The sequence below is a fragment of the Malania oleifera genome, chromosome 7 (genome assembly GCF_029873635.1).
Source record: "Malania oleifera isolate guangnan ecotype guangnan chromosome 7, ASM2987363v1, whole genome shotgun sequence".
Classification (NCBI taxonomy): Eukaryota; Viridiplantae; Streptophyta; class Magnoliopsida; order Santalales; family Ximeniaceae; genus Malania; species Malania oleifera.
The window spans coordinates 32,175,453-32,196,960 of NC_080423.1; the positions used below are offsets into that span (position 1 = coordinate 32,175,453).

Here is a 21,508-nt window from a genome sequence, read left to right on the forward strand (position 1 = left end):
TTTCAAGATTGTGGAGACTTAAATGAAAACACAAATTAAAGTCCTAAAATTATCACGCACGAAATTAAATAACAATAATGAAAACCCTAGTCTACTTAAGGAAACACTAGATCATACTAACTAAAAATGGAAACTTTAAAAATGGAATTAAAATAACAATAATGAAAATCCTAGTCTACTTAAGGAAACACTGGGACACGCGTTAATTAAAAATGGCAACCTAGAACATGGAATTAAAAACACACAATGGAAACTAAACTAGACACATACTAAAAAAAAACCGAACCTACTAAAAATCGAACCTTTAGCACAATTAAGAAATCAAATCAAGACTTACAATTTAAATGTAAACATGAATTCAACGGAAATTTAAAAAACGTAAACAATAACGGAACACAATAAAAACACAACCTTTACTAATCATAGACCCTAACTAAATCGAATTTCGACAAAAAAAATATCTGAATTTAATTAAGAATGCTAAATTAAAATAACTATCAATTAGATAAACAAAGAGATTAATTTAACAATAATGAAATACCCAACATTAGTCAACTTAAACAAAAAGAAAGAAAACTCCAATAACATTAAAAAAAAAACTAAACTTTCTTCAATATTCCAAGATTCAAAGAAAAGTACATAAAAGAAATAAAGAAAGGAAAAGAGAGAGAGAGAGAAACAAATCCACGGAGCCGTGGCAGCAGCTGCGGCTGTGTGTGGGTTGGTTCGCGGCTGTGGCATGGAGCAAGGAACAGCGGGAGAGTGGCTCACGGATCTGTTGGTGCTGTTGGCGGCCGCCGGAGAGAGCAACAAAGTGCAGCAGGAGCTTTTTGTGCTGCGGCAACAATGAGCAAAAGAGGTTTGAGCGAGAGAGAGAGGGATAAAGGGAAGGAGAACAGAGAATAGAGAAAAGAGAGAGAGCAAAGCAGAATTTAAAAGAACAAAAAAAAAACAAACTAAAGAAGAAGAAGAAGAAGAAGAAGAAGAAGAAGAAGGGGAAGAGGAGAATAGGGAGCCCTGGGGGCTGCCTCCGCAGGAAGAGGAAGAGAAGGGTTAAATAGGATAGGGGGGAAAGCCCTAGACCCGGATAGGAGACCCGACCCGGCAACTTGACCCAATTGGAGTTGACCCGAATTGCTATATTTTTTCATTTTTTTCATTCTCTGTTCATCGTAAATCTGACTCTTCTTGAGCCCGTATCTCACAAAACTCAAAACACGAAAGTTGTAGATAATCCTTTCCTCTTTCTCCAAAAATTTGAATCGTCTCGATCGGAGCTCGAACGGAAAAGTTATGCATGAAATACGAACAGGTGTCGGTTTTGGTTCCCGGGAATTTTCCTGCGACAAAAAAATACCAAAACTTCATAAATAGTGCAATAAAGTTCAAGAATGATGATTTTGGCACTTTATTAAAATATTGGACAATTTTGGACATTTAATTAAAAATATAAACCGTAAAGCCCGGGTTAAACATCCAATTACGCAGTTTCGGCGCGTAATCACTATTGTAAGGTTTCTTATGTGTTTAAGACTAATGTAAAGTTTTTATTCACCAAAAAAAAAAAGAATTTGTACAATGTAGACTTGGAAGAGGTTTCTATTTATCATGATGGAGGGATTAATCTAGAAGTAGCTATTGATTAGGTTAGGAGGGAGCAAGAAAATGATATCATAAAGGATGGTATTTTTCCTAATCCTGTCTCTGTAGAACTGGAGTGAAATGACAAGGATAATGAAGATAATGTAGGATAATGAAGTCAGGACTGACTGCTCCTAGTAGTCAGGATATGAGATAGGACTCAGAAAAGAGGTAGAAAAAGAAGTTTAAAGCAAGGTTTGAGATTTAGATTTCGACGAAAATTTTAAAGCTTCAAAATAGTGAAATTCGATGGATGGAAATTAGTAGTAAAATGTGGATACACTCTAAGAAACTTCAGAAACTGTTAAATAGAAATAGTAATGCATAATTTAAACCTTGAATATTGTGATTATAATGCATTAATGACAAATACGAGATTAATAGGATGCAATAACTCTCATTTTCGAGAAGGTTTCTGGACTAAGATTAATATGGGGAAGGGTGATATTCCAGCCATCAATTTGCCTGTTGAGAGTGTGAGGGAGTTATCTGCGGAGGTTGGTCATAATGTTTTGGATTGGCCACTGTCCTATGTTGGTGTTCCTTTGGGGGGTAACCCTAGATCTGTTAGATTTTGGGATCCTGTTGTCGAAAGGGTTATTAAGAGACTGAATGGGTGGAAAGGTGTCCTTTTTTATCTTGGTGATAGGATAATGATTATCTAGGCTTGTCTTTCTTGTATTCCTTTGTATTTTCTTCCAATTTTCAAGATTCTGGTGGGGGTTGCTAATAAGATTGAGAAGTTAATGAGGGACTTCTTGTGGTCCCCCGGGGGGGGGGGGGGGGGTTAGGGATCATTTGGTTAGTTGGGGAGTGGTGAGTAGGTCTAAACAGGAAGGTGGTTTGGGTATTAGAAATTTGGTGTATAAAAAGTAAAAACACAGCTCTTTTGGCTAAATGGCTATGGTGGTTTCCACTAGATTATTCTTCCTTGTGGCATTTAGTTGTTAAAAGTATTGATTAAATGAGAATGGGTGGGATACTAATTTGAGATTTAGATGTTCTTCCGAGTGTCTGGAAAGCTATCTCTCAGAGTTACCCCTATTCATTCCCCATATTAAAATCCTGGTGGGAAGAGGTAGTAATATCCGTTTTTGGAAAGATCCTTGGTTGGGGTCCATTTCTTCTTTTGTTGTTGATCCATGTGGTCCTTTGCCTTCTTGGGATTTCCACTTTCGCAGATTGTTAATTGATAGGGAGATGGCAGAGCTATCCTCTTTGCTAGTCTTATTAAATGTCATTTTTCTTTAGAGGAAGATAGTCGATCTTGATCTTTGGATCCTTCGGGGTTTTACTCTTGTAAATCTTTTTGTGATTTTCTGAATAGGTCTTACCTTTTCCTCTCTACAGATCCATTTGGAAGGCCAAAGTCCCCTTTAAAATCAAGGATTATATTTGGTTGGTTGTGCTTGATAGAATTAACACCAATAACTTGCTGCAGGTTAGGAGACCTTTGAAGGCTATATATCCAAACATCTCTGTTTTTGTTTTAATTGTTTAGAATTTGCATCACATTTCTTCATCATTGTGATTATGCTTGGAGGGTATGGAATAAGTTATTTGGTATTTTAGGTGACTTTTGTGAGTTCAGGGACAGTGGAGGACTTTCTGGCTGTTTCTTTTGCTGGTTTTGGCAAGAAAAATAAAGGGCAGCGCTCTGGAAATGCGATTTTTTTTTGGCTGTCTTTTTGGGGCTGTGGATGGAGCGTAATGTGTGTATTCTTTTGGGGAAGAAGTTGTCTCATTTCCTGGTTTGGGAGAAGATGTATTATTTGGCTTCTCTTTGGTGTATGGGGCAGGGGAATTTTAAGGGGGTGAGATTTTCTGATATTCAGCGCTATAGGCATTATTGTTGGAGTGTTAGTTCGTGTTGGTTTTTCCCTCTCTTGTTTTTAAGTTTTCCAGACCACGTTAAGGATGTCTTATTCTCCTGGCTGTACATTCTTCTATTAATGAAATTCTTCTTCGATTATAAAAGAAATGATAAGATATTAAATACTTCAATGATTATAAATGAACTTCATAAATAAATTAATATTATTTCATATGAAAATGCAACTAGTTTGGATATAAAATGCTGTTGATCTCTAAGTTCACTATTGCATCTTTTTTTTGTGGATTGGCAACAATATTGCATAAAATTTTAAACGCCTCAAGGCTGTCATTCTTATCCTTATGTTGTAATAATATTTATTTTTGATAAACAAAGAAAACAAGACACACACACACAAACACTTTACAAATCTGTTTATGATTGTGATACAATTTTATTCATGAGATAAAACAATATTAGTTTATTTGTTAAACCAGTCATTTTTTAGTTATTAGTATTAGATATATCAATAGGAAAAGAAGTTATGAACAATATTAAAAATATATATGTTTGCACAAATTATTAAATGAAAATGAAGTTATGAGTTAATATGAGTGAGGTGTTAAATGAATAAAAAAGACAAAAAAACTGAAGCTTGAAATAGAGACTTCATTTGTTAGAGATGTCCCACAATGCAATTTAAAATTGTCAAAATTTAAATGCTTTCTAGAGACTTCAATCATGTAAATTTTCTTCTAAATCAAGAGATTTATTTATTGAAATTATTTGAATTTTCTGAAATTTCTTATTAGAATTATCGAAGTCCTACAATTTCTAACAAAGTTTTGCAAAACTAGTGGTAAATTGAGTTAAGTATTGGAGAGCTTTGGAACCCAAAGTTCAAATTCAATGAAATTTTGCTCCACGGTTAAAATTTTGATTAATTTTGGGGAATTTCATTTTGGAAAATTTGTGGAAATTTTGAAGCAAATTGATAAGAAGGAAACTAGCCTCTCTTTTTTTTTTTGTTTGTTTTAAATTTATTTCAAAGATGATGCAAAGCGGAAATTTTGATGGAAATTTTGGCAATTTTGCGGAAACTAAAGGAGCTTTTTCCTTTTTTAATTTTTTTTATAATAAAATATTAAATAATGGTTCAGTGGGAACTTTTTTTTCCTGATTTGATGCGTCCCAAAACTCGCAGTTTTAAACGGAGGGCTGCCCGCTGAGTGACACGTAGCAGCAAATCTCGCTGGATGGTCCAGCGATTTTTAAGCAAAACCTGAGTAGCGAGTTTTGCATGTTTCAGCCCAACACACTTCTCTCTCTATTTCTCTCTCAAGGCATTGTTCTCCTCTCATTGTGAAGCCACTCTCTGCTCACTGCAACCAAGCTGCGATGATAACGGCGAACGAAGCTTGCAACGGTGTGAGACAGAGATGTTGTCGATAATGTCGGAGAAGGCGGTGGCAGCAACTGAGACGGCGACGGCTGAAATTTCAGGATTGCTGAGAAAAAATATCTCATCGCAAACAAGTCACTTTAATCCCTTCAAGATCTCTTGCTTCCAATGTCGGAGAAGACGGTGGCAGCGGTGACAGCAACTAAAAACAGAGCCAAAAAAAAATGGCACCTAATGGAATTGATGAAATTAATCATTCATGGTTACGTTTAATCCTCTTCGACGACAAGACCAGTTAGTACCGGAGGTCCTGCGAAATCATAAACATCGTCCCACCCTGTAGGCTCAATTTTCTGATCAAACAAGAGGTGGGAATATTTATCTGCTTCGAACTTTTCTTCATCTTCTTCCTCTTCGTCTTTGTTCCCAGTTGATTTCATCAACGTATATGTCTGGGTCTGGCATGGAAATTTGGCAGGGGCAGGGGAGACCATTGATCTCTGCCCAATATCTGGCTTTTGCATTTCAGAATGCCTCCTCTGTGCCGGAGTCTTTCCAATTTGCAATTTTTTCAGAGCAAAGTATAAGTTTCTTGGATTCCAAAACCTTTTTCCAGGGAATTAAAGCCACCGGCAAGCAGAAATTCTTTTCCCATTGAGGCACACAGCGCTGCCAGTGCCACTTACCTGAGACAAAGAACAGAGTATTTGTAACACAAATAAGAAGCAGAGATGGGGTCGTCGGAGTGTATGTGGGTGCCTTCGAAGCGTAGGCTGGTGCAGAGGAGATGACAGGAGTTGGCATCACCAGAACAGGAGCTGTTCTCGCAGCTACCATATTCTGCATGTTACACTTCACATAATCATCTCCCTTCACAACCAAAACAGAGTCCGCACCTTTCTCATACTTAAAATCTGCAAACAAGGATCAAATCAAACCCAGAGCCCGAAAACCTAAAATCAAGTCAAACATACATAAAACCCAAAAGCCAAAAATCCATAAAGGAAATAACTTTGCTTGAACAAGGGCCTTACAGATAGTGTCATTGACTCGAAACCTGTTCTTCTCCGCCCAGTGATTGTAGTTCAGATGTGGGTTCACGGTCCAACCATGAGATCCCCCAACGTTGAACTGAGTAGCTTCCGACGAACAGAGAAAGCCAGCGAGGAAGACAAAAAAGAAACAGAGTCGTCTCTGAAACTCCATGGCTATGCGAAAGAAGTAAACCAAAAACCAAGTGAGACTTGGAAGATACAGAGGGAGGGATATATATAGGCAGAGAGTAGAGACCGAGCTAGAGGTATTAAGCCTCACGAAATTAGCTTAATCAAATTTTGAATGCCACCGTCTTTTCCGACGTTGGAGGCAGGAGATCTTGAAGGGATTAAAGTGACTTGTCTGCGATGAGATAATTTTTCGCAGCAATCCTGAAATTTCGGCTGTCGCTGTCTCAGTCGTCGTCACCGCTGCCACCGCCTTCTCTGACATCATCGACGGCAGCTCTGTCTCGCACCATCGCAAGCTTCGTTCGCCATCATCATCGCAGCTTGGTTGCAGTGGGCAGAGAGTGGCTTCACAATGAGAGGAGATCAATGCCTTGAGAGAGAAATAGAGAGAGAAGTGCGTTGGGCTGAAACATACAAAACTCGTTACTTCATGTAGCAATTTTTCACAAAATCCTTTAAAACTCGCTGGATGGTCCAGCAAGTTTTGGGACACATCAAAGTGGGAAAAAAAGTTCCCATCGAACCGTTATTTAATATTTTATTCTAAAAAAAATTAAAAAAGGAAAAAATTCGAAACTAAAGGCCGTGGTTTAAAGAGAATTGGTTAATTCAAACCTTCCATTTGGGAGCATGCAAGTCAGATCTTGGATTTGGATGTGTCAATGTGGACAAAATGTAGTATAAGGGGGTGTTCGTTTGTACTTAATAGGCTCTAATAGAACCTGTTCATTGAATGAACTCCAAATTAAGAGACTGGTGATGTTTGTTTACATCTCTGAAAGCCCTCTCAATTCCTCTGATGTTGTCATCAATAGTTTTGTTGCTGAAGGCCTTTCCAAGGGAGATTCTCAAATATTTTAGCAATAAGAACAATTTTCTGAGGAAACTGTGCTCTTCCACTCTCACCGTTGTTCCCGTTTCTTTCTCTTTCTCTTCCTCTTTCTCTGTCTCTATCTGGGAATGCAATCTGCTTCATGTGGAAGCTACAGAGGATTGCTGTGTCAAGGTTGCAGCCCAGATCCCTCCACTCTTGGTGATAAGCTGCATCAAGGATTTAAGGATTTATGTTCGGTACTTGTAATTGGAGCTCCTGGATATTGTGGTCTTTGATCCACTCTCACTGTTGTTCTTATCGTCACCATCATTCCAAGATAACCTCAGGCATAATCTTGCGCACCTGGTGGGTATAAATTTCAGGAAAAAATTGAAATTTATGTCAGTACTTGTAATTGGAGCTCGCCTTTTTAGTGATGCTGCTGCGATTGGATGACTCCTTGGAGATATAGATCTCAATGTTCTTATTTTTATTTTGGAAAATCTGAAAGTGTTGCGTGCTTGAGTTCATCTTAAGATTGATGACAGTGTATACAAAACCCCTTGAAGCTACCACATCCATCACCAAAAGAGTTGATGAATTTAGTTGTTAGTTATTGAAACTTTTATTCAACTTGAAGAATGCAAGCATTTTTCAGTTCAATCTGGGTAATTTCATATGTGTTGCAATATTTTTATAATTTTCAATTTTTTAAAAAAATGACATATTCAGATATTTAGGATTTAGCAAACAAGTATTTTTTAGCATTAAGGGTTCAATCTGCTCTAAAATGGTACAACAAAATTCAAAGCCTAATTTTGTATTCAGCACTGAATGCTTAATTTTGTCAAACAGCCCCTAAATTTGTATTGAGTTCTTTCCAAATCCACACAAATCCAAATCCAAATCCAAGCCCAATCCATGTTCCCAAACACTTAGTAAGTGTTCCTTAAATAATGATGGAAAGGGTTTATTCTTGATTAAGCTGCTTTGGTTCATTGTTTATTTTTTGCTTTTTAGCCTTGTACTTCTTTCCTTCTCTTCTAAATAATTTTCTTTTTCCATAAAAAAAATGGTAAGCAAGTAGATTCATGGTTCATCTGACCCAGTGTTTCATGAGAGCATGAATCATACTGAAATTGATTGATATTTCATTCTGGAGAAAAATTTGTGGAGTTTGATTTATACATCATATAGCAAATCCATGAATCAGTTTTGGCATAATTTTTAAAATCAGGCTGCGCACATGTAGTATATATGCTCTTGATTATGAGGAAAGCATGTGAAAGGGGTATTGTAGTATATATGCTCTTGATTATGAGGAAAGTATGTGAAAGGGGTATTATTGTAGTTTCCCTTCCCTCAGGAATATATGAAATAGCAGAGGGATGAGCCATACACTTTTTTTTCTCTCCTCTCGTGCAATCAGCTCGTTCAACTCCTCCTTGTCCAACTCTCCTCTCTCTCTCTCTCTCTCTCTCTCTAACTACCATAGTATTACTTAAAGACAGCAGGCATACTGTGTCATCAGTCATCCTAATGTTGATTAGCTTCATAATGGTAATAAAAGTAACTGAAAAAACTAGCCATCTTTTGATTGCCCCTAACTTTAGGCAGCATAAGGCAAGCTTTGGTGTTCACATTAATATTTGCTAATGTACCATATGATTTTAGAATATTGAATTGGAACACTTCATTAAAAGGGATCTGTTGGAGTGATTATTATTACTAATATCTTCTACCATTATCTCTGTGCTTCGCCAAAATGGCCCAAATTAGTGAAAGTTTCATTAAATGTTGAGGTTGAATCTAATGAACGAATTATAGTAATTCGTGTGTCACAATTGCTATGTAATGGAAGTATAAAGCACGCTTTTGCTTTTGGTCTCTATAGCATCTCCATCAAGTATAGTTGATATACTTGGCTACCTTTCATGGTTAATGGCTCTGAAATTATCTTGTGTGGTCTGTTGGATGTTTGCTTGAATGTTGTTCACCTTGATCTTTTAGTAGTTTATAGATGGTGAAATATATGAGTACTTTTAGATGGTTGGTTGACTGACAAGTTCATGCTGGTCTTTGCAGCAAATATTGTTTTAGGGCCAAGTTCACTTCTTGGACGATTTTTGCCTCTTCATTCCAACATTCATTATGGACAGAATAAATTTTTTTTCCCAAAATCTCTTAGTCCTTTACAGGTATGTATGATGGCTTTAGTGATATTGATGATCTAAATCAAACCTTGCTGCATAATAATTACTGCATTTTGATTTGTCAAAAGACGTGGAAATCCAATATTTTTTAAGATATACATCTTTGTATAATGTTTTGGGCTTATGGCCTTCAGCTGCTTCTGCTATCAATCCTATGATACTGGCATTTAATTATTTTCTGTCTTTTGAATAATTGTTTCCAAATGTTTGTTACTGCAGCATAAATCAGGAATCCCTAATACCTATATAAATAATAAGGTTATATTATATGGAGCAAAATATAGAACTGTGTAAAACTGAAAGCTCACTCTATTATTATTATTATTATTATTATTTTCTGATCCTTGGTAAAAGAAAGCTCACACTCATCTGTAACATGATTTATTTCTCTTTTGATAAGTAGTATTCCATTCAAAAAGCACCAAAGGTGTACCAATGCTATTGTGGAGAATCATTTACAACATTGAAAACAAAAAGGGAAACCTGCAAAATGAACCTAAAAGAGGAACTTCTGAAGTCCAAATTAGCATCCCACTATTATCTTGTAAAATTTAAAATTATGCCAATATATTGTTGTCCAGCCCCTGTCAGTGTTGGGTGTTTGAAGTCTTTATCTTTACCATCCATGTTGAATCTCCCGTCATCATGACCACCTCTTTGGGAAGTTGCTTTGCCTCGAGGTGAGAGGCTACCGAAGAAGATGAAATCGCCAAGGAGTTGATTTAGTTATCAAGTTTTTTCAAGTTTTAGATTCATTTGTTTTCGTGATTACGGGGAAGCCATCTTTTTCATTGGAAATAAGCAATTTTCTTTTGTTGATGTTTTTTTTCAAGATCACAGAGAAGAATGCACGCTAGGTTTTTCATTTGCATATTTCCCTAGTGGAAAGGAGGTGGTTTGCTGTGGAACTCAGAGCTTTCCTTTTCACAAAACTACTAATCTATGGGTTAGGAGTTTTAGAGTGCCAAACCATTTCTTAATGATTAGAATGAGAGCAATTAATTTTGAGAGGTTCTTATCTCTGGAGAAATTTCTATGTGGAGGCTCTATTCAATCTACTTGCATTTCGGAAGGGAAGGAGGCAGGAGGTTGGAAGAAATTATTTGGGGAGGTAGAAGGTTGTACAACAGAAGGAAGCAACGAGGTGTCTTAGGGGGCTGATTATAAGCATGGGGATAAGCTTTTTCTTTGGTGTGCAGACAGTGATCCAGCGAACGTGTGCCAATGTAATAATTCTGCTATGGCGTTAGGTGATGCTCAAGACAACCAGTGTAGGGGAAATTCCAGCATAAAAAATCTGGGAAAGAAATCTGAAAATGAGAGGATTCAAGGAGGATTTCCAGGGCATAATCAATGCAATTACAGGGAGGGGATCCCCAGGGGCAGTTTTGGGAATTATGGGTGTGGAAGATTTTAGAAGGCCTAGATGCCAAAATCTAGGTGAGCTGGGCTGAGAAAAAGGGAGGAGGGGGGGGGGGGGGGAGGAGGGGGGGGGGGGGTTGCAGGTTGTTATGGAGACCTAAAGCCCAATATTGAGAATCCATTTACTACCAAGTATTAAAAGCTAGACTAAAAAGTATGGGCCCAAATCAAGCTTGATAAGAGCCATTGTTTGTCTCACAAGTGGAGTTTTGGGCTCACTTGGCTTCCAGCCTGGGTCAAACAAACAGCTAGTAGCCCTCTTCTTCGAGGAACAAGTTTTCTTGGGCCTGTAGGGATAATGAATCAAAGATATCTACTGTGCAAATTCAGGAGATTGAAATCGCAAACGAAGATGAAGTGGGGTGGAGGGCTTCGACTAAAGTAACATGAAGTGAGAGGACCATGTTACAACTAATTTGACCTAGATCTTGCGAAGGCTGTTGGGGTGTTTCTGATTGAAAGATGAAGAAGCTAGAGGAAGAAGTTGAGAACATTGTTGGGCGTCTATTATTCAGGGATGAGCAGGCTAGAGAAAGAGGAGCTCACAACAAGAGAAAAAGAAAGGAGGTAATATCTTTAGAATTCCAAGATGAGAGACCTTTGAATTTTGAAGACGATGAAGAGAATCATTATCTTCCTACAATTTCGAGGTGGAATTCATAATTGAGAACCTAGGAAGGGTGGGAGGCAGATAACAAAGTGAGCAAGAGGGTGAGTTTACAAAAGAGGCTGAGAAAAGGTATCGAAGGTAGAAGTTCCAAGGCTTCTCTATCTTACAATCATCATATGATCCTTGTTTCTTTAGGAGTCTAGAGCACAGAGGATGCAAGGATTTTAATGGGAAACAATTTTTTACACATCAACTAAATCTGCTTCCAAATTAGCTAAATCTTGTTCTAGTCCCTCAGCTATGACCTGAGAACTTGAAAGATATACTCCACGAGCAATGCATGGATACCTTGTAGTACCTGAAGGTAAACCTTTCATCTTTATGTCTAGTCATACCATATCCGTATGACCTATGTGCCATAAAAAATAGAAAATGAGGGGCTGCTCAAAGCCATAAGCCTTTTTGTGGGTAAGAGAAAATAAGGCAGCCCAGAATCTTCTGATTGATTTGGTCTTAAACTACAAGGTCCTTCTGGGGAGGAGGTTAGAACTTGTAATAAGGGGGTTGGGAGAGAAGAAAAGCCAAAAAACTGAGTAAGGAATTGGGTAAGTTAGCTTCCTCAGTCAATTACGATAGAGGGGGGCAGGTTTTGATGGGTTAAGGATGTTCCTAAATGAAAGTTTTGTCTTGGAATGTTAGAGGTCTAGGAGGTTTTGAGAGAGGAGGATTATCAGGGATTTGGTTAATAGAATTAGCCCCAATATTTTTTTTTTGCAAGAGACTAAATTGGAAGAGATTGGTACTTAGATTTCTAGGAGCATTTGGGACTCGAGGTTTAGAGAATGGGTGATTTTTCCTTCTTCAACAACTTCCTTTTTTTTTTTTGGGGGGGGGGGGGGGGTGGGAGTTTACCTGTTAAAGTACTATTTATTAGGATCCTTTCCCGTGTTGGTCTTGCTAGAGATTAAGTGTTAGGAATGGGTGGTTTACTTCTATGTATGATGCCCCTCATTCTTCAGTGTAATAGTTTTTTTGGAAGAGTTGGCTAGCATATATGGACTCTGTAATCTGCATTGGGTGTTTTTTTTTTTTTGGGGGGGGGGGGGGGGGTGGGGTGTTGATTTCAACATTACCCGTAGTTTGAGGGAGAGTTTGGGGGTTTGAGGGATTCATAGTTGTATGAGAAGATTCGATTCTTTTATTTGAGAGAGTGGCCTTAATGTGCCCTTAAATGGTGGTCGTTTACTTGGGTGGCTTTGCGGGAAAGAGCTTCGTCCTATGTAGAAAGATTCCTCTTTACGAATGATTGGGAAGAATTGTTCCCAAACATCATACAAAAGGTGTTGGTCAAAAGCTGACCTCTAGTCACAGTCCAATCCTTTTGGATTCCAATGTCATCCAATGGGGCCCCATTCCCTTTAGGTTTAAAAATATGTAGCTACCCGCCCACCCTTTTGGGACAAAATTCAAGATTGGTGGAAGGAGTGTCATGTTAAATGTTGGGAAGTTTTAAGGTGATGAAGAAGTTGAAGTCCGTAGATGACAAGCGTAAGTTTTGGAACAAAGAGGAGGAGCTTGGGAATATCGAGGAGCAGTAAAAAAAGCATTTTGAATGATTTGATAGGGTTGTACAAATTGGAGGATTGTGGTTTGTTAGTAAAGGAAGATAGGGAAAAGAGAGTTCACCTTTGTAATGAGCTGGAATTGCTTTTTTTAAGGGAAGAAAATAGTTGCTGCTAATAGAACTTGTCACGCCGAACCCCAAAAGTGGGCCCCAGGGTGTGATATAAGAACCTAACCTGTATCTGTATCATACAAACATCCATGATACCAATAAATAGGAGGGTCCAATCCGATAGGGCTCGCGGATACCCTACTCACAACCAATATTCACATGAATAACGCAACATAACATATTTCAACCTATTACATTCATTCATACTAGAGTACTAAGTCTTTCATAATACAAAACGTCAACCCAAGGTATTCAACATAATCCAAAATGACATCTCGGCTACAGTTCAGTACTCACAGCAGTACTTACAAAAACTAACAGAATACTACGCTCTAGAACCCTATAGAACACTAGGTCCGGCTACCTTAAGAAACTGGGGTGAAACACGTCTCAGTAAGGGAGAATCAGGTTATATCAGTGTGTGGGCACATGAGTGTTATTCCAATAAGAAACAAAGCATTTCAAATTTCCAGTATTTTCACAAACAGTTCCAGTATATTTCACAATCATTCGTATAATTCGGCAAATCGACATGTCATTATTGACCCACGATATTGAACCAGCATTCCACAACCCTCGATATTATCCGGCAAACCGGCATGTCATTATTGACCCCACGGTATTGAACCGGCGTTTTAGTAACCATAATCTAGCAAACCGGCATGTCATCATTGACCCATGGTATTGAATCGACATTCCACAACCCTCGATATTATTCGGCAAGTCATTATTGACCCCACGGTATTGAACCGACGTTTTAGTGACCATAATCCGGCAAACCGGCATGTCATTATTGACCCACAGTATTGAACCGACACAAATCTAGTGTTTTCACACTCTTTGGCATAAACCGAAAATTTACAACCATCGGTATTAACCCGGCATGTCTTACGACCCCACGATATTGATCCAGAATGTTTCGACCCCATGAAATCAAACCGGCATGTCAGTAACCACCATTCATGAAAACAATTTGGAACTCCAGTTCCTATATTTCATTTCAAACACATCACAACTCAATCATCACAAAATATCCTCTCCTGCCATACCTATTTGGATAATTAAACAATTATATGATAATTGATTTGGAAATACAGTTTAACATAAAATAAAGGTACGGTCATCTCTATACTTTAGTTTTATTCAAATAAACAATTTTCCAAAAGAAACAGAGACAATACCCAAAACCCTAATTTTCCCAAAAACCATACACCCAAAAAACCGGCAATCTCACCCGGTGAAATTTTCCAAACAAGTAACCAAAACATCCATATAAACATAACCTATAGTTCTACCAGATCAGATTTTAAAAATAAGTGATATAAACAAATCGCCTTACCTGTTCCCGAATACCAAAACACGACTCCAAACGGCTCGAAACAGCCACACGGATTCCCAAATCCTAAAACCGAAAGACCATACGTCAATATCTCCCTATTTAGTACAGATCTACAAATCACTAGGCTCGTTTCGACCCTTACCTCAATTTTCAGGTAAAAAACCCGAAAATCCTCAAATCGAGATTCTACTCCGTAGGACTTATAGAGATTCACCCTCTGATCCACGTAATAACGTTGGATTGTTAATTCGGGCAATGAGCCGCCTGAGATCTTAGAGAGAGAGAGAGAGAGAGTGAATTCGCAGTTTAGAGAGAGAGAGAGAGTTATATAATAAACATAACTTAGCTCTTAAGTAATCTAAAACTATTTCCTCCAAGATATTTATATACTCTTAAGTAATCTAAAACTATTTCCTCCAAGATATTTATATATAAATATCTAAAAATATCTCCTCCAAGACATATATTTTATTTTTTTGTTCGGGTTACTACATAACTAATTTTTGATCTAAAGTCAATATTCTTCATTGGTAGTTAACTTGGGCAGAGTCAAAATATTGTAAGTCAACTTATTACTCCATTGATTAAGGATATCCTCATTGCAGCATCAATTTCTCACCTCTCTCACGACTTCAATTTCTCTGTGGCACAGTCAAAATCTTTATGTTCTATTGAGATTTTTTATGCATATCAAATACATTATAATGACCATGATACTGTTACTAACTCTCACTTATTAACATAGCACCAACTCTCTAATAATACTAAATGACTAAAATAACCATTAATTCTTCCCCTCAAGTTGGAGCATAGATATTATATGCTCCTAGCTTGTTACAAATAAATTTCACATGAGCACCCCTCAAAGCTTTGGCAAACAAATAAGCGAGTTGCATTTCGAACTTCACATAGGTAGTGGTAATGAGCTTCTGCACAAGTTTATCTCGAACAAAGTGGCAATCAACTTCAATTTGCTTTGTTCACTCATGGAAGATCGAGAGGCAATGTGAATAGCAACTTGAATTTTACAAATCAATTGCATAGGTTGAGGATGTGGAAAGCCCAATTATTCTAACATTTTTGTTTTAGCCAAACAAGCTCACGTTTAGTGTGAGCCATGACCCTATACTCTGACTCCACACTTGACTTGGCCACTTCAATTTGTTTCTTAACCTTCCAAGAAACCAAATTACCACTAACAAAGATACAATACCCAGTTGTGGATATTCTGTCTAAAGGTGACCTGGCACAATCTGTACCAGTATATCTCTAAATATAAGTGTGACCCTAATCTTGATATAAGAGACCTCTTCTAGGTGCACCATTGAGATGTCTCAAGATTTAAATTACTGCATTCCAATGACTTGTCCTCAAAAGAATCCAAAAATTGACTCAAAACACTTATTGCCAAGGATATGTTTGGCCGAGTGACTGAGATATTTGAAATTTTCTACAAGTCTCCGGTATCGTCAAGGATTAGCCAACAAATTACCCAAATCCAGCATTAACTTGCTATTAGGATCCATGGGTATATCGACTAGTTTGGATTCCAACAACCCAGTCTCATCCAAAAGATCGAGAACATACTTCCTCTATGACAAAACAGTGCCCGTACAAAATCTAAATACTTCTATACCCACAAAGTATTTCAATGGTCCCAAATATTTGGTTTGAAATTTAGTCTATAGAAAATGTTTTAGGCTCTAAATACCTTGATCATCATCACTTGTAACTACAATATCATCCACATATACAATAAGAAGGATCCTATCTAATGAAGTATGATGATAAAACACAAAGTAATTCACTGCACATTGTCAAAGACCAAAGTCAAGTACTACAAGATTGAATCGACCAAACCATGCTTTGGGAGACTATTTTAAACTGTATAATGCCTTCTTGAGTCGACACACTTAGCCTGACTACTTGTGAGCAACAAACTCAGGTGGTTGCTCCATATAAACCTCCTCCTCAAGTTCACCATGCAAGAAGGCATTCTTCACATCTAACTGATGCAAAGGCCGATGACAAGTGGTGGCCAAGGGGATGAACAAACATACTAATGTTAGCTTGGCAACCAAGGAAAAAATGTCGAAATAATCGAAGCTATACATCTGAGTGTACCCTTTAGCAACAAGACGTGCTTTCAGATGAGCCACAAAATCTTCAGGATTGACTTTCACAGTATATACCTAGCAACAACCAACCACAGATTTTTCAGGAGGAAGAGATGCCAATTCCCAAGTATTATTGTGCTATAAAGCATTCAACTCTTCAACCATTGCGTTCCTCCACCCAGACTGGCTAAGATTTTTTAGGAGGAAGAGATACCTATTCCCAAGTATTATTGTGCTGTCAAGCATTCATCTCTTCAACGATTGCATTCCTCCACCCAAACTGGCTAAGGCTTTAGAAACAAATTTAGCAAGGCCAGCAAATTATAGGGTACTAACAAAACAATAATAGGAGCTTGATAAGAAGTCATAGCAAACAAACTTGGAGATGGGATGTTGTGTACATGTGCATTTACCTTTTCGGACAGTAATGGGAGGATCAACATTGTGGGAAATATGATCATCGAAGGAGGAAACCAAAGGCGTGGTAGTAGAAACGAGACGGTACTCTCTTCCTTGGAGTCGCCATTGTGAATACACTTGCAACTTAGGACGTTTGAGAGGTGAGAAGGAGTTGAACTACGTGGAGACACAGGCAAGGACTTAAATTTCGATTTCGATGGAAATTTCAATGGTCTCAATTTACGAAAATTTCGATTTCGATTTCGATTTAAAGAAATTACGGAAATTTATAGTAAATGATGGAAATTTACAATAAAACTTTAGGTAATATTAGAATAGATGATTATGCTTAATATGGTATCAAAATACATTAAAAAAATGCATATATGACAAGTTTCTAGTGTGTAGGATATTAAACTGCATATCGCGAAACAAACTATGAACTGAAGAACATTCAAATGATTATAAAGTTTTGAAGCTATTCCTTTAAGATTTAAGGCAACAAATTATCATTTAAACAACTACATTTTCAATAAAAATTATATATTTAATGATCTAATACGACATGGACTTTCTTGGTGGCTCAAAGTCATCTCTCCTATCCCTATCATTAGGATTTCGAGATGACATATATTGTTTACAATAATCACTCCATGTCAAATAATTTCCAAAATATTGAGTATAGGTGTACATGTGTTGTTCATACTCCTCTGTAGTCATCTGGTTCATGGTAGTTTCTACTCGGCTAGAAGATCTTCGTGTGCTAGAATTTCTTCTTGCAAGTTCTACTTGTTGTGTATGTCCATAGGATTGTTTTTCATTTGCATACTGGTCATACTCATACCCATATTCTTGACCTGTTTGTCCATACCCATAGAAATGTGGTTGCCAATTTCCATATTGTTGTGCGTGTTCATTTGCATGTGAAAATAGTTGGCCATATGTAGATTGTGAGGAGCTGCTCTGTGTAGATTCATAACCACTATAACTATTGGAGTCGTGCTCTGTTCCTATACTCATAGATTTCATACTAAGGGAAAATGTATCCTCTTCTATTTGATGCATCTTCCCTTTTCCTTTTCTACGACTGTACTGCCTATCAACTGGACGTGTTTCTCTTTGTGGACCCTCATCTTTTAGTTGGGAAGGACGTGTATATTCCACTTTTGGTCTATAATCTTGCCATCATTCATTTCCTCCATAGTCCCCACCATCACCACCTTGCCCACTGCTACCGCCGGGATTTGATCCATCACCACCAGCATCATCGTCGTCATTATCATCATCACCACCAGAGGGCATAGTGGATGAAGTTCCATATCTAGATCCAAGATTCATTTGAGAATCATCACTACTAGATATTACTTCTTCTATCATTACCTGATTAACATCAATGCCAAAGTCATCTTGTGCATGCTTTGCCATTTGTGGATGGGGACTTCCGTCTCGTTCATCAAGATGGGATGGCCTAATCTATTGAAAAAGTGGATACTCATCCTCATCACCCAATTCAACCGATATGTCAAGAAGGTCCAGGGGATCTTGTTCAGCCACTTTGTCCATTTCGGCCTCCATATCTCTTATTCGAAGCTTCATGTTGTAATAACAAAAAACAAGCTGCTGAAGTCTGCTATAGGCTAGTCTATTTCTTTGCTTTGGCTGAATGAGTGCGAATGTGCTCCAATTTCATTCACAAGCTGATGAAGATGCGGTTTGTGACAAAATGCGCAATGCTAGCTTTCTTAGGATTTGAGCACTTAATCCATACATCATCCACCAATCAGCTATGCAAGATGTTTTAAGAACACAAGTTAGTATTTACTACTTAGTAGATTGTACTTGAAATTTGTAACTTTGTATTGTACATTTATATAAAAAAACTTACTAGGTGCCATGGTTGCCTTAAGCAGCTGCTTCTCCAAAGCTTCTTTTAGCAGCTCTAAATATACTAATCTAAAAAAAATATTGTTATGGAATAATTAAACATGTATTAAGACTTATTTATTTAAATTTTATTCTAAAAATATACCTCATTTCCAATTTGATCCAGGCCCGAGGAATGTGGCTCAAGGGTGTTAAAAACTTTGTGAACTGCATCAAGAAAATGAGGATCTTCCCTAACACCTTCTTTGTATTGACATTTTGGATTTAAGAAATGAGCTGCCAATCAAATAAAGTAAAATATAAATATGTAATAAGTATTTTGATATATGAATTTCTTGAAATTTATAAATATTTTATACCTGCTGCATGAAGAGGATGTTCAAGGGTTCTTTCCCACCAGTCATTGATGACTTTGAGAACCCATCTTGCACTTCTTGCACCTATTTCAATGACCTCTTTCATCACCCTTATTGCTTCAAACACAACTCCTAATGTTGGCCACACTTCATTGTCAACTATACACAATACTCGATATATAGGCTCATAAATGTTACAAACTTTTGCCACTCTATCCCAAAATTGATGGTTAAGAATTGTACTTTCAATTTCTCTATCCATATTTGTTCGACTAAGAGCATGCTCAGCCCATTTATCAGATGTGAATAGAGATTTTAAACCTACTCTTTTTTTTTGTAGGCTATCAAGAGCAATGTAGTTTGTAGCACGTGTGGCCCCTGGACGCACAATATCCCTTTGACAGTGCTCCCTCATTTTAGCAAGTAACCATCCATGATTATATATAAAATTAGTGATCTATTTCCCCTGCAAGATCACTATGCTTATTGCCTCTCTTTTTCCGATCTCTTCAAAAATGAGATCAATACAATGAGCGGCGCAAGGAGTCCAATACAAGTCAAATTTTTTCATTAATTTTAGATCCGCTTTCTTGTAGGCACTACCATTATCGGTCACCACTTGGACAACATGTTGCTTTCCTACCTCTTGCACAACATGTTTTAATAAGGAATATATGTATTCATGGTCTTTTATTTTGTCAGAAGCATCTACCAACTTTAGAAAAATTGTGCTTCCTTTCGAGTAAACCATGAAATTTATGATGGATAATTTTGTAGGGCCTGTCCATCCATCACACATTATAGTGCAGCCATACGTGGCCCACTTTTTCTTCACTTCTTGTACGTGGCCTTCCATTTCTTTTACCTCTAAATCAAGGTATTTTGTTTTGATTTCATAGGGTGTCGGTGGATCGACTCCCGTTCCAGCTAATTGGCAACCCCATACCATGTTTTTAAAATGAAGTGATTTTGCCTTCTCAGGTGGAACATTTTCATATATAAAAAACTTTGAAATCAACCTATTCATTTCTTCTTTTATTTTACCTCCTTTGAATAAATTTTTCAAGTTTCTTTGTTTTGCTGCATCTGACTTGTAATATTGAGAAGACTTTGAAATATATGGCTCTATTTCTGGCTCTCTCACACTTTGAGATCGCCTCATCGGAGGTTACCCTGCACTACTACCAGCCCCTGAACTGCCTTCTTGTTGGCTACCTACAAACCTACGAGATTGGTCTCTTTCCCATTCCGTCTGTTTTGAAGCATAGAATGCTTGACGATATGCAGAACTTTCATAGGAAGAAATGTCAGGCGGGTATGCAATATCGTCAACATCATCAACTTCATCAATTTGTTGTGATTGCAATAAGTTCCCACGCAATTCATTTTTTAGTTGATCCATTCTTTCTATTTTTTTGGCCTTAGCTGTTGTTTTTCTTTATAAAACAATTCTCATTTCCTACTTAAACTTCTGGAGGTACTTTGTCGCAGAATTTTATATTATGCTGCGGGTCGTAATTTGCTAGGTGCATTTTTAATCTTGTTGCACCACCACTCTTCATTTGTATTCTGCAGTATTTGCAAATAAATCAATTCTTGACATTGGGCATCGGGTATCCATGTTCCCATGCTGGATCTTGTTTTCTTCCTTCAGACATTTTTGTAGATAATTTTACTTTCCTACAAGGTAACAATGAATCAAAAATTAGGTGTTAAATTAGTCAACAATTTTAAAAGAAAATTATTTGAGATGTTTTATTATCAATATAATATTAATAAATAAGACAAACATTAAAATATTAAATTAAATTTACAAAATTTAATGATAATGTACAAAATTACCAATAAATTATGGAAATAAAATTAGTCAAATAAATGAAATAATTTAAACTATATTAAGCTAATAAGTACTTTAATTTATTTAATTACTAGGCTATACTGATTAGGTGTTAAATTACTCTGAATTTGTAAAAAAAAAATAAATTATTTGGATGTTACTCTATAATTTTAAAATAAAAATATTTAGATGCTAAATAAAGATAAATTAATAACTAAGAGAAATGTTAAATTATTAAATTAAAATTACAAAATTAATGATAATTTTTAGAAAATTATTATTAAGTAATAAATTTTTAAAATGAATATATTTAAATAATTGAAATAATTTATTAATTTATACTATAATAAGACAAAAATAGTAAATTATTCTAATTTTATTTAGTTATTAAATTTACTAGTTATTAACCAATTATTTATTATACTAACTTATTATTTAGTATACTTGTAAAGTAGTAAGTAGAAACTAGTAAGTTAGTAACATTAACTAAGGGGTAAATAGTAAATGGGAGAGGAGGGCATTGCTGTAAATATATTGGGGGCAAGGGGGATTTTGAGTAAATAAAAAAACTTAAAAGTTAAAACATGTTATTTAAAATATAAACCAGCCTTTAGTTTGCAGCCCTTTTATTTTGTGGAGCTGCTGCTGCTCATGGAGGGAGGGGCGACAGTGGCTTCAGACTCTCGTCCCTCGTTTCTCG

The 21,508-nt window shown here is 36.8% G+C and overlaps 1 protein-coding gene across 8 annotated transcripts in view; it reads left to right on the forward strand.

Moving 5' to 3' along the window:
- The window catches only part of LOC131160325 (uncharacterized), a 67,251-nt gene that overhangs the window by 21,745 nt on the left and 23,998 nt on the right, over window positions 1-21,508 (forward strand). For all 8 annotated transcript variants that reach the window (XM_058115896.1, XM_058115903.1, XM_058115899.1 and 5 more), the window contains one exon: window positions 8,982-9,094. In XM_058115896.1, the coding sequence (XP_057971879.1) occupies window positions 8,982-9,094 (113 nt within the window). The remainder of the gene's footprint in view (window positions 1-8,981; window positions 9,095-21,508) is intronic.